The following is a 12,872-nucleotide window of genomic DNA, read 5'->3' as shown; positions in this document are numbered from 1 at the left end:
GAAGTTTATGCTGATCTCCTCCTCAAAACTTCGATTGGCAGTTTTTGTTTTTATTCTGACAAATAATATCGTTTTCTTATTTAATTTATGAAACACGGATCGTTTATTTAATTGTTTACCAATTATGTCTGTGACTCAATACTGAGCAAGTTGCAGTTTGTAGATAGAATGGTAGAAGCCCTTTATGAAACCTATGGGCTACCAAATTTGAGTTACTGTTGAGAAAAAAAATTTTAAGGATGCAAATGATTTTTAATGACAGAAAAAGGCACAACTCATGGATAAGAATGTTGATTTAGAATCATCTTTTATTTCTTTACCTTATGTATTACACAATGTAGCTTTCATGATGTAGTTTCTAGTACAACAATTTAAAGCAAGCTATTAATATTTGGCCAATCAATTTCTTAGTTATTCATGAAATAAAAAAAAAAAGTTGCCAAATATGAAACTGACACTTACATATTTCAAATAAACCCTTCCGCGCCCCATGTTCAGACTTCCTTTTGGAGATGAAAATTTTTAGCGTTTCATTTGTTAAATTATGAAGGCTTTTGACACCATCCATAACAATTGAAGTGGCTTCAAGGTTAAGAATTTTTAAAGTCACAGTTTCTGGTTGCCTTTATATCGTTTGTAAGACTGCGACTAAAACGTTTTGCTTAATATTTAAAATTTACAATTAACATTGAAATTAAAAGCAAAATCAATTAGTCGGGTTGTTAATTTAATGAAAAGACAATGAACGTAATAATTAACTAGGCTCCCTTCACAAAAGAAAATGGTTTCACGAAGTATTTTTGCTAATAAGTCTCGTTTCCCGAACGAGTCTGGTTTTCTTAACGAGTCTCGTTTTAACGAGTCTCTGCCGAACAAGTCTCGTTTTAAATCTCGTTATTCCGAACTTATTCCGAACGATTCTCGTTATTCCAAACGAGTCTCGTTTTTCTTTTTCGAAGGTGTCTCGTTTTCCTAACGTGTCTCGTTTTCAACGAGACTTTCAAAACGAGACTCGTTCGGAAAAAGACTCGTTATTCGAAACGAGTCTCGTTTTTCCGAATGTTTCTCAAATGTGTCTCGTTTTCTGAGCGAGTCACGTCTTCATGGCATATCGAGTACCCATTATATCGAGACGATTTTTGTCGAGTCCTATTAGCCTGGTTTACCAGAAACCATGAGAGATCCGACTTTTCTTGCACGGCTGCTCAGCGTCACAGTACAACGCGCGAATTTTAAAAAACTTGGCACTGCAGTCTTCTGAGTACTTTCACATCCTATCTATGGCCCTCGTTAGCTTTGGTTAACGGCATTGTTCGGTATTATTTCACTTCCTTTCTCTAGCCCTTGACTCGCTTTAATTCACGCCATTGTTCAGTACTGTTTCGCCTCCTTCCCCAGCGCTGGCCCGCTCTTTTTCGCGATCTTCTTCGCTACTTCTTTGCCTGTTAATTCTTGCTTTCTTTTTAATTCCTTCAGTGCAACCCTATCTTAAAAACATTAGATCAACCTCCGCTATCGTTTGTCGACATAACAAATAGAAATGCGTTTTCTTTTCTTTAAAAATCCCGCCAAGAAAAATGGCATTCTTCTGCTAGAGACCGAGGGTGCATGTCTCTGTCGACCTATTAATTGGAGAATGGCCGCCATGTTGGGCAACTCCGCCGTCGCCGTCGTCGTCGTCGTCGTCGTCGTGTGTACGCGCCCACGAGCAATACCGCTAGCCATGAAAACCATGAGAAAATTCATCCATGGATTTCTTTTCTTTCCCATATGAATATGGGGCTCCGCTTGGCGGCCCTTCGGGCCGCCGGAGCTCCGCTAAAATAACAAGTTTTGCTAGATTCCCGCCGACAAAACACGTAGCGAAATAAACAAATTCTCAACCTAAATAGTGCTTCGATAAAAGACATTATATTTGTTACGAAGGCAGAAATTATACTTAAGAAGTAAAGCAATGACAGAAAACAACAATTGAACTGTCTTTGTTTATGATGAGAAGCGTTATTTTTGTAAAAGTGCTCAATTGCTCAAACAACACTTACATGCAGTGTAGTAACGCTCGTTTTCCGGTCATCTCAGCGAAGTGAACCGACGAGTGGTCAGGTCAAAGCTTGCTCTGATATTCTCTTCTGTGGTCGGAGTAGAATCAGTGGGAGCAGTGTAGTCTTAAACTTTTACGCTAGTTAGGGCAATCTTGCTGCAAGCGGCTACAAGCCGTAAATAACTGTAGCTCCCTTCAAGAAGTAGGGAAAAACACTCGCTTACGTCTCGTGTTTTCCCCTACACTTGTTTCGTGCTCTACCGCTTCCTGCGTGCTTTACAACAGAACAGAGCACAGCTGAGGCTTCTTTATTTGTTAATTATTAAGCCTGGGAGCCAAGTCCGAAATTGGCCCATTGACGTACGGGTCCGAACAAACAAGTAAAAATCACCCAAGACACGCACATGAATAAATAATTCTGCAGGTGCCCGATAGTCGCTGGTACAAACCGAACGTTGGGTGTCAAGCTACTTTCTCTTCTGTAGAACAGGGTGACTCTCGCTTCGCGATAAATCAGTCCACTTTCTTGCGTTGCTGGCCTCAGCAGCATCTTGTCTTGTAACCCGGGCTCGGTAGTCAGCTACCTCCTACAGTCCACACAAAAGCTAATAGTAATTTTATCCGTTTCATTAATTATGGATAAATAAAACGCTTCTTGGATGTCAAAGAACTGTCAGTATAAGTACACTGTTTTTATGAACTAGCTTCCCCCTCACCTGCCTCAGAATAGCACTTTGTGTTCAACTTTCAAGCCAGAGCGGTGCGTACATGTAATCTATATTGTTTAGCGGTTGATCCTATTCGCATTTATGGAGATTTTATCTTTCTCAGTTCCCAACCGATCAAAGGGACAAACCGCCATAGAAGTCACCATAACGGCCCTCCTCTTCATCTTTGCTGTGTGGGGCAATCTTCTCCTGTGTTTCGCAATCTACAAGAAACGCAACCTTCGCACCATTCCTAATGCCTTTTTCTTGAACCTCGCAGTGTCCAACTTATTGCTGACGCTGTCACAACTTCCCATTCTCGTCGATACAATAGTCAGAGGAGAGTGGAGTCTTGGAGAAAGGTTCTGCCACTTTTGCGCTTTTCTTGACATCGCTTTGTTTAGCATGAATCTTTTCACGCTAACTGTGATCGGCGTCAATCGCTATTTTAAAATAGTCAAGCCAAACCGCTACGGAAACGTCTTCTTCAGAAAGTCTGTGATCTTCGTGATTGTGTTCATTTGGTGCTTAGCAATCACCCTGTGCAGTGGTCCTTTCTTAGGATGGGGCAAATACCAGTTTATTCCGCTGAAGTCGCTATGCTCCATTTCGGAAAACGCTCAAAGCTCATTTCGTATCATGAGCTCAGTTATTGTTTCCTGTTGCATCTTCATGATAATTGTCTGCCACGTCAAAATCGCCCAAGTAGTTCGTCACCACAGGAGACGAATCGTCACAGAAAGAAAACCTCCTCAGAACGAAGGCCCCTTACAACTTGCACATGAGGGACTTTGCGGAGCTATAAGGGACCCACAGGAGCTGAGAGGGGAGGACGTGCATATCGCTCGTACAGTGTCGGTCATAGTGGTCCTTTTCTGCTTGTGCTGGGTCCCAAATGCGATCCTGGACATTCTTGTGTCACGTGGGGTGCACGTGACTCGCGAAGTGCGCATGTTTGGCGTTTACATGATGTTCCTTGATCTGGTCATCAATCCAACTGTCTATGGCATGAGAAACAGAGAAATACGAAACATGTTGAAGCGATTATTTCATCTGGACTGAAGACATCAAGAATCGGACAACTGTTGAATAAGAGGAACGATGTTGTTATGATAACCTGTGCTAACCTCAAGTCTAGAGCCACTGAAAGCACATCTTTTAAACGTAATTGAAACTGCTGATTAAGAGACTATCATTTCATCAAAGTAATTAAACAAGTGAAAAGATGAAACATCATATATTTGAACTACGGAGAAAGATATGAAGACATGATTGATCGTCGCAGTTAAAAACACAAACTTTACACAAAATTCAGGCTTGAACGGGATTCGAACCCATGACCTCTGCGATACCGGTGCAGTGCTCTTCCAACTGAGCTATCAAGCCAACTGGGAGCTGGTCACTTTGTGAGTTCGTAATACACCCGTAGATAATGAAGATACAAGTGAATAGATAAAAGATATTATATTTAAACTGCGGAGAAAGATATGAAGACATGATTAATCATCTATCGCAGTGATACACACAATGAATACAACATTAAATTTGTATTTTTGACCACAAGAAGGCTTTGCAAACACGTTTTAGCGAAATTGAAAGACTTTCCCAGGCAATAAATCACCTGTAAATATTTTATAATATGATATAACAGACTATCAGAGAAACCCCATAAGAATGCATGCACATAACATTGTATTTCTAAAACTGTCAGAAGAACTTAAAAAAATACCAGCACCAGCTGTGTTCCGGCATTCTGATCGAGGGAACAAAGAGAACTATAACATTTTACACATATTTCCCACAAGAAATTAAAAAAAGAAATAAAAAAAATAACAAAGATATTCTCTAACTCAGATGGGAAAGAGAAACTGTTTTTCAGCAATTCTTAATCTTAGAAGATTGTGTTCAACGTTATAACAAATATTTGCATTTGAATAAAATTACAGAAAAAATTGAGAAATATGTTAGAGTGCTTTTAAAAAGGGATACTGAAATCACAGTATTTATAACAATTTCTCGACGTTTTTTTTGCATTTATTTTGAGAGCTACGCGGCAAATATCAATTTTGTGGCATTTTGACTAGATTAGACACTGCTAGGATTAGGAAAAAGGCATCAGGAATGGTTTCATGTTGTTGTACCTTGCGAAACACAGGAGGATATTTCCACAGACAACCAAGGTCAAAAGGATTACAGTAAGGGCAAGTTAGGCCTGTGTTCGGGCGGGTACCGAGGAAGACATATCTTGATGTTGATTAATGGAGTGGACTAGTGGGTATTGTTTGTTGTCTTTTGAACCTAGCTTTTTTGGTCTTTGTTTGACGATTGTTGTGATTGCATCATCCGCAAAACGAAAAAACTGCCAGACATCCAAGGGTAGAGGTACTCCCTCAGTAACAACTCTGCCATATTTGTGAATGATCCAATCAAATTGAAGATGAATCTCACTTTCTTGTGTATTGCATTAAATACTCTATTATTGTTCCGAATTTTAAGCAATTATCTCCATTGCCACCGGGGAACTTATGACTTCTGCAAATCATTATGTTAATATTCAATTAGCAAAATCCATTTCATCTTGCTTTGATCTATGTAATAGATTTCTTTCAACTCGATGTAACTTGATTGTTATATCATTGCTATATCATAACCTTATTATATGTCCACGATAATCATTACTGTTTTAGTTTTAGTTTACAAAAGCTTTTGCGACATTGTTTGCGAATAAAGCTTGTTGTTGTTGTTTTTGTTGTTGTTGTTGTTGTAGTTGTATAACGGACTCCATAGTGACGCTCCACCTGAAAAAGGGTAGGTTTGTCAAGCTAGAAGTGTATACTAGTAAAAGAATAGGGATTTCACGAGATGAAGTGTGAACTGAGAAGGGTACGGAGAACTGCAATTTAGGTTTTTATTCATTCACCCTCAGCTATCCAGACTTCGTGCAAAGTAGCATCAAGTTCTCCTCACAGACGGTGGCTACGCCCGCAAGACGAGTGGCAGTCAAAACCGAGCTGTCCTGCCGCAACGACACGAGAATAGTCTTTTTCTTCGCAGCTAACAAGAACAAAGGTAATGCTAAAGTTGCTTTGGCCTCTCCTAACACTTAACCCAAGAATTCAGGGTTTAATTTGACAAACTTGAGAGTACTATGATTGTCCTACCCGGTGACAATCGACGAGCGACGAGCAAGTTGCCGGGCGCGGGTGACCCATTTTTTGGCGCCAAATTAAAAGCTTGGAGAAGCAAAATGTTTCATATTTTTCGCTTTTTACAGTCTGAGATGCCGCCTTCAGTGAGAAAAGTTGCCCGACCTCAATGCCTTTCCTGTTAACACGCATTTCACGTCAGGACAGTACAATGTATCCTGCCTGCTGAATCCTGATTGGTCAATGATAATTTCCGGCGCACCAGCCGTATACAAGGCTTCCGTTTTCCAAAAAACACGTGCCTTCATGATTTGTTCTGAGATTGTATTCGCTTCGCTTTTCTTGATCCCTTAAAATAAAACTCACGGAATTGAAAGGACATTCAGATAAACTTAGTCGAGCATATCAGCTGCCTACAACAGGAAAGCGAAACGAAGCTGAAATTAGATTATACTATTCGATGTGTAATATGACGTCGTGGACATGGTTTTCACTTCCAAGGAAACGAGAAATAGACCTGGAGGACCTCCAGCGATCGTCAGCAATATTTAAAGTTAAGAGCGTGTTTTGGGCTTCTGGCTTGTTAGGGGACGTCGGCATCAGATAATAGACCAATTTCGATATATTAAAATTCAGCCTAAAACAATAGACCTCAGTACGAGGCTCTGGGGAATAACTACAGAGTTTGTGGGGTTTATTCCCCAGAGCCTCGTTCTGAGGTCTATTATGTTAGGCTGAATTTTAACATATCGAAATTGGTCTATTTCTTATGGCAACATAACGAGCGACAAAAGCTGAATTGGAAATTAAACATTTGTTGCTTAGTAACTAGCGTGGCCGCACGCATGAAATTAATATATTTCTATCTTGACAAATGTACTTTGCGAAGTCAATTTATTTTAAAGTTTAAGTAAACACCTCTCGTTCCGGCTTCCTTTATAGTTTTTTTTTTTTTTCGAGAAAAAATTTCATAGAATTGAAGCAGTTTATATCGAGCACTACAGTTAATACACGCACTCTAATAAAATGCTTTGCTCACTATGCTTCTATGTGGTATTTTAAAGTGGATCTACACTGCCATCAGTTGTTGTTAATTTCCCTCTCTCCCACCGCCGCGTAAAATAGGACCGGCTACTCGTATGTTGAGAAAGACAGTCATTATGCTTCATATATGTTGGAGTCCATTGCCGATATCTTGTTAGAAATGACACAGGTTACCTTTAAACGGAAGGTTTCCATGCTGCTATACTAGAGTAGTAAATTACTCGTTTTGGAAATAAAAACAATGAGGTCATGTATACCGAAAAATATTCAATCATATCCCAGTTTCGTTTCGCTTTCTTGAAAAAAGACATGAACAAAAGATACATTAACTTGGGGAGTATTTTTTTCAGCTGAAGTGCTTGAGGCCTTATTTGTGAAACTTGGCACGAAAAGGCTGGGTGAAAATAGACCATGATGAAGTACTCGAAGGAGTGTTATCTGATTGTGCTTCCGATTTCTTTAACAAGAATATAATTACAGACGAATTCATTTCTTAATATTCTCAAACGCTTTTATGATTGGTAATTTAAGTGGTGGAATACATTTGCCATCTTGTAACTCAGGTGATATTAACTTAAAATGTAAAACAAAAAGATCTCTTGATAATGGTACTGCAAAGCGTCAAGGTCGTGCTAAAAGTAATTAAGCTTTTTTTTTTGTTGTTTTCTTTTGTTTGAACTTTGCGTCATACGTTCGAATTCCAAGCTTCACGGGAACACGGAACTTTCAAAGTGAAAAAGATTTATCGATCAACAAGTGACCAACAAGTTTCTGCCTCGGTCGAAGAGAACCCAAGCGTAAGCGTTGTTACCTGTTTCAAAATGTCACAAAATCTCATTTTAAAACCGGCTAACGCGAAACAACACACCTTCGTAAAAATGCTTTCCAAGTAATGTTTTCTTGGCATGTACCTCTTGACTCTAGAGTGCGTGAGTGGCCAGAGTAGGCGTAATCTTTGTACTTATTTTTAGAATTTTTTTCTGAGTTAAGAAGCTCAGGAACATCAAGAGCATCCTGAGGTAGCGAAGAGGACTTAAGAGTCTCTTGGTCGTTTAATTGTTATAATCTCTTAACTGGTTCATGTCCTTAAGATTAAATTTGCCAAGGAACAAATGGTTCATAGTGTTAAGCTGTAAGATTTTTTGCCTGTCATTTGTAGATTAGGGACGTTAAAAGAGAGTGCAATTAGTAAAATATGGAAGGCTTACCAAGAAAAGCTGAAAAACAAAGAAACTGCGAAACATAATCCCTTAAATCTGCGAGGAAAAATCCTTCCGTTGTAAATAAGTGGGCTCCCACAAACTGGGAAGGACTAGAGCAAAGTTTGATTTGGAAAACGCAGGTTAAAGAAATATAAATTATCTCTTTCCTGAACTGATAAACTTGTAATTTTTCAACACTTTTTGCCTGAAGAGAAAACAAAGTAGGTATTTCTAGACAGCATCTGCATCCAGCTTTATTTTGTGGCGAGAAAATATGTAAATCTTTAAAAGACGAACGGAAGGTGCTCCTGTGCAAATACAACTCAAGTGCTTGATTGTGGCATGTACTCGTATGACAAATAACATTATGTTATTCGCGCTATTGATGAGCGAAATGTAATCTGTTTTTTTTTTTTTTTTTTTTTTTTGCATGTTTCCATTTTCATCACGAAATGGTTTTGCAAGGAAGGAACTAAAAAGTCCCTTATGTATACACTGAGAGTTTTGGTCCTCAAAATTTACGACTGCGTTTAGGGATCTAAAAATTGGGTGAGCTTTGTCATTCAGGACATTTAAGGGGGCGGAAATTCGAAAGAATCTCTTGGAAACGCCAGGCAGTTGTTACGGTAGCATCCTGTCTCGTTGACTAACCCTAATAAGTTTTTGTGCGTTAAAATATACAAAATTCGGTATTGTCACTTTTATTATTGACGATCCTTCGACAGATTGAGAATTGAATTTAACTATATCAAATATTAAATGCAGTTGAATGAAAATGTGGTTGTTGGACACCTCATAAGATTATTTCCCTCAGGCTTCTATTTCTAGCTGCAGCTCTATTATTCAGCAAAAACTTAAATCTTGTTTTTCAATAGGTTTTGAATCTCGCAGTCACTTAAAATGTTAATATTTATGACGTCTAACTAAGACACGCATCTACTTCCGTATGTGTTTACTACAGGGAAGAAATTTCCCATTGGTCGCGACTGTTCCAAACAATACTTGTCTTAAGCTTTAGTCTATTGTTCTCGGCAACTTTAATTAAAAGAGCTAAAACTGCTGTGAGTCAGATGTACTGATGAACTACGAGTAATAACGTGCCAGTCGCCATGAATAACACCGCAAAGCCGTTAAAATTAAGGAGCATCTTCCCTCCGTTGGACGACAGAACCACTGCGCAAGTTGTTTTCGAAGTGGGATTTGCGTCTCTGATTCTTGTTTTGGCCGCGCTTGGAAATTTCTTAATGATGTTGGCCATGTACAAGAAGAAACAACTGCGAACCATACCCAACATATTTGTCTTGAATTTATCAGTGGGAAACTTTCTCCTGGCTGTCACAGTTCTACCTGTGTTTGTGTGGACTCTTGAAAAGGGACACTGGACATTTAGCGCAGCATTTTGTGTAATTCAAGGATATCAAAACTATCTTTTGTTCGCCCTTACTTTATTCACACTGACCGCGATAAGTGTAAGTCGTTACATGTTGATCTGGTCTCCCAACAAATACCGAAGATTATTTGACAAGAAACTTGTGCGGAAAATAATCTGTTGTATTTGGATCTGCTGCGTTGTTAGTTGCAGTCCACCTTTGTTTGGATGGGGACGTTACAGTTTTAATCCGCGAACGGCCTTATGTCACACAGACAATACGAGCTATTCCTTCAAAATCACTGCCAATACATTCATGCTAATTGATATTATCACCGTGGTTTTTTGCAACGTAAAAATTGTGAAGACGGTGAACGCCCATCGGAGAAAAATCGCTGTTAAGCACGAATTTTCTCAGAGTAACCTTACATTAGCGAAGAAAATCCATGGCGGCGAGGTTGAACATGATACAGACAAAAATCTTGGCAATAAAACGTTCAATGTCTTCAATTCACTTGGCGCTCAAAAACATAAAAAGTGTTGGACAAAAGAACAGTTAGGACCTAGCAATAACAACTGTGGCGTTAGCGCTGTGAGAATTATTTTCGTTTCAGAAAAACACCGAGACTGTACCCCCATGGAGGAAAAGCCTACAGACTTTAACGCTGTAAACAAACGTGAAGAAGATCATCTTCGACAACTTCATTATGCCGATTCACAAGTTGTCTGCTGTAGCAAGATTACAACAGAACAAACGATGGAAAGTAAGCAACAATTACAAACTAAAGAGATTCGCGGAGATGATATTCATATAACGCGAACCATCTCGTTTATCGTGCTTGTGTTTTGTTTCTGTTGGCTGCCATGTTTCGTGATGGACAGCATGGACGCGGCTGGCGTTTTCCCGCCAAGAAATCTTCGAATGACGGGAATTTACTTGATTTTTCTGGACAGTGTGGTCGGACCGTTCATATACGGAATAAGAAACAGGAAATTGAGAAAAGCGTTTATGGAGGTGTTAAAATGCGGCATCTAGTCGGCAGCAATGTAGTCTACGAATCATTAAACGTTTGTTAATGAGCATCAAATTTAAAACCGATTCAGTTGTTATATTTTTATGGACGTTGCCAATGACTCTCAAGAGGGTAAAGATTAGGTGTTCATAGCGAAATACCTTCAAGTGTGTATTGTTCTCGACAGGATGTCTGAAAAGCACTTAACAGATACTGAACTAAATATCTCTCAAGCGGCTATCCTCTCTTTGTGTTGCTCGCTTTGTGTTTTACCCCAGCTGCAACAGCTGTTGGTTGGTGCATTAGCTAGTAAAAACTGAGCTTGTTTGTTTTGATTTGACGAGCTGACACCGGCTGTTTGGCGTCCCTGAATAAAATATATAAGTTTTCAGGCTTCGTGTATGAAAGACAATACTTTTTTTATGAAAGACAATACTTTGTCTAGAACTTGTTTTAAACTTTCTAACTGATCATGTTGTCTTTGTGTTAAAGGAGCTCAGTCATGTTATTTTGAGTTATTTTGTCCACGTATAAAATTGCCTTTAAATTGAGGGAAACCTGAAAATAGTAGTTTACTAAGATAGTAAAACACCAAAGATATAATAATAAACCATTAAGTAACGAGGATGGTTAAGTATGAAGCAGATTAACCCAGATTACAAACGACGAACTTGAAAAATTTATGTCAGGCTAAGCTTTTCAAGATGCGGAAACCGTGAAGTAGCTCCTTTAAGGCTTTTTGGGTGGAGAATTTAAGAATAAAAATTCCCCCGCAAAAAATTTAGTCCACCGCATTTTTCAACGCTTTCGCCTTATTCAGTTACACTTCGACAGCCGTAACTGTCCACTTGAATTCATTATAAAAAAAGGAAAGTTTCGTCTACGATTTCGTCCGTCAGTGCTGTGTTATAAACAGCTGAAGAAGAGGGGTGTTAAAGTGAGACACTTGGAAGATTAAACCAGGTAAGTACAGTAGCGGTTTCAAGCGTTAACCAGCCCTTTATGAAGGCAACCAGCAATATCTTGAGTTAGAAACTAACTACTTTCAGGAGCACATGACTCCTGACACTTTTCTATAAAACATAAAGGACTGTGAGACCAAAATGACCTGGTGCAGGTGGGGGGAGGGGGGGGGGAACTCGCGTATATAAAATGACGGGGGTGCTCATAGGAAATTTTGAAAAGAACTCCTAAGAGGTACCAAGATCCTGTTTTGTGGCCGTGGCTTTAAATTGTTTTCAACCCTTAAGGTACCAGTCCTAAAAAAAACCTACACTTTCATCATATTTAAAAGCAATAAAGACGATTGCTTGGAATACCCTCTAGGTACTCGCAAAAGTAGACCAGGGCTACTCTCATTGCATTTAATTTTCTTTCACGTTCATTTCACACATTTGTTGCTGGGGCAATCGTAAATATATTCATATTATTCGGCCAGATATTACGGTTTCTGGTAATTAGCTTCTTACTAGGAAGATGAGAGTTTGATCTGAATAAATACGTAAATCATTTCGCATCCCTCTCATTGTGTTCTGTTGCAAGTAGGCCTTACACTGGTGACATGAACATGTGACTCATTGTAAACCGGGAGCCTGGCTACTCTCCCAGCGAGCCCGAACGAAACGAGCTCGAACGCCCCGATCGCTTCGCTCTCCAAATTCTTCAGTTTCGCGCTCGTCCGTTCGCTTTGCTCGCCGAATTTTTTTTTGCGTCCTCGCCGGGAGCCTGTTCGCAGGCTAAATTGAGAGTAAAACATTCTTCTAATCAGTGCTAAGCGGCCGTTGTTCAATCCGCCCGATACGTAGCCAAGGGTATATTCTCGTCAGTTGCAGTCGTTTAACACGATGCTCGCGTCCCAATGCCCTCGCTGGTCTCTTAATTAACCTCGACACGAGTCCCCGTAAGCTAAGACGCCATGCGTGGATCTGGGATATATCGGTGACGCCACCCATGCGTTGTTATTATTGTGTCAACCAGATAACTACTGGCAGCTGAAACAAAGAGTTCTTTTGCCATGTCATGATCTGAAAATTTGAATAACAAAAACAATGTTTCTAAACATGTATCTTCCCTGTTATCAATGTTATTCAGTCAGACCTCAGTGACTGGGAGGTTGACGCCTGTCAGGTGAAAGCTAAATAACTATTTGATCTAACAAAGTTATTGCAGATCCCATGTTATATATCAGCAATAGCCGAAGGCATCATATTGTTTAATTTATCTTGAACAAATTAACTAGCACTGGAAAAAAAAAGACGTGTCGTTGTTGATGTCAATTTCTCTTGAGAAAACCCCTTCAAAAATACCCGTTTGACCGGTTTTTATTCCCATACAAAACTTGTGTCTGTAA

The 12,872-nt window shown here is 39.4% G+C and overlaps 2 protein-coding genes across 2 annotated transcripts; both read left to right on the top strand.

The window, feature by feature from the left end:
- The first annotated feature begins 2,005 nt into the window (after positions 1 to 2,005).
- LOC145496514 (G-protein coupled receptor 161-like) lies at positions 2,006 to 4,168 on the top strand. Its single transcript, XM_081476207.1, has one exon. It carries the CDS (start codon positions 2,851 to 2,853, stop codon positions 3,808 to 3,810), a length of 960 nt encoding a protein of 319 aa, XP_081332333.1. The 5' UTR covers positions 2,006 to 2,850; the 3' UTR covers positions 3,811 to 4,168.
- Positions 4,169 to 9,101: 4,933 nt separating this feature from the next.
- Positions 9,102 to 10,822, top strand: LOC145498281 (beta-1 adrenergic receptor-like). Its single transcript, XM_081478184.1, has one exon. It carries the CDS (start codon positions 9,250 to 9,252, stop codon positions 10,543 to 10,545), a length of 1,296 nt encoding a protein of 431 aa, XP_081334310.1. The 5' UTR covers positions 9,102 to 9,249; the 3' UTR covers positions 10,546 to 10,822.
- Positions 10,823 to 12,872: the final 2,050 nt, after the last annotated feature.

The sequence above is a fragment of the Orbicella franksi genome, chromosome 9, assembly GCF_964199315.1.
Source record: "Orbicella franksi chromosome 9, jaOrbFran1.1, whole genome shotgun sequence".
NCBI lineage: Eukaryota > Metazoa > Cnidaria > Anthozoa > Scleractinia > Merulinidae > Orbicella > Orbicella franksi.
Note: the sequence above shows the minus strand (reverse complement) of the source record. Positions and strands in the feature narration are given on the sequence as shown.

Bases quoted from the DNA above. Each gene is read 5' to 3' on its own strand.
- LOC145498281 (XM_081478184.1), top strand. From the start codon at position 9,250: ATGAATAACACCGCAAAGCCGTTAAAATTAAGGAGCATCTTCCCTCCG.
- LOC145496514 (XM_081476207.1), top strand. From the start codon at position 2,851: ATGGAGATTTTATCTTTCTCAGTTCCCAACCGATCAAAGGGACAAACC.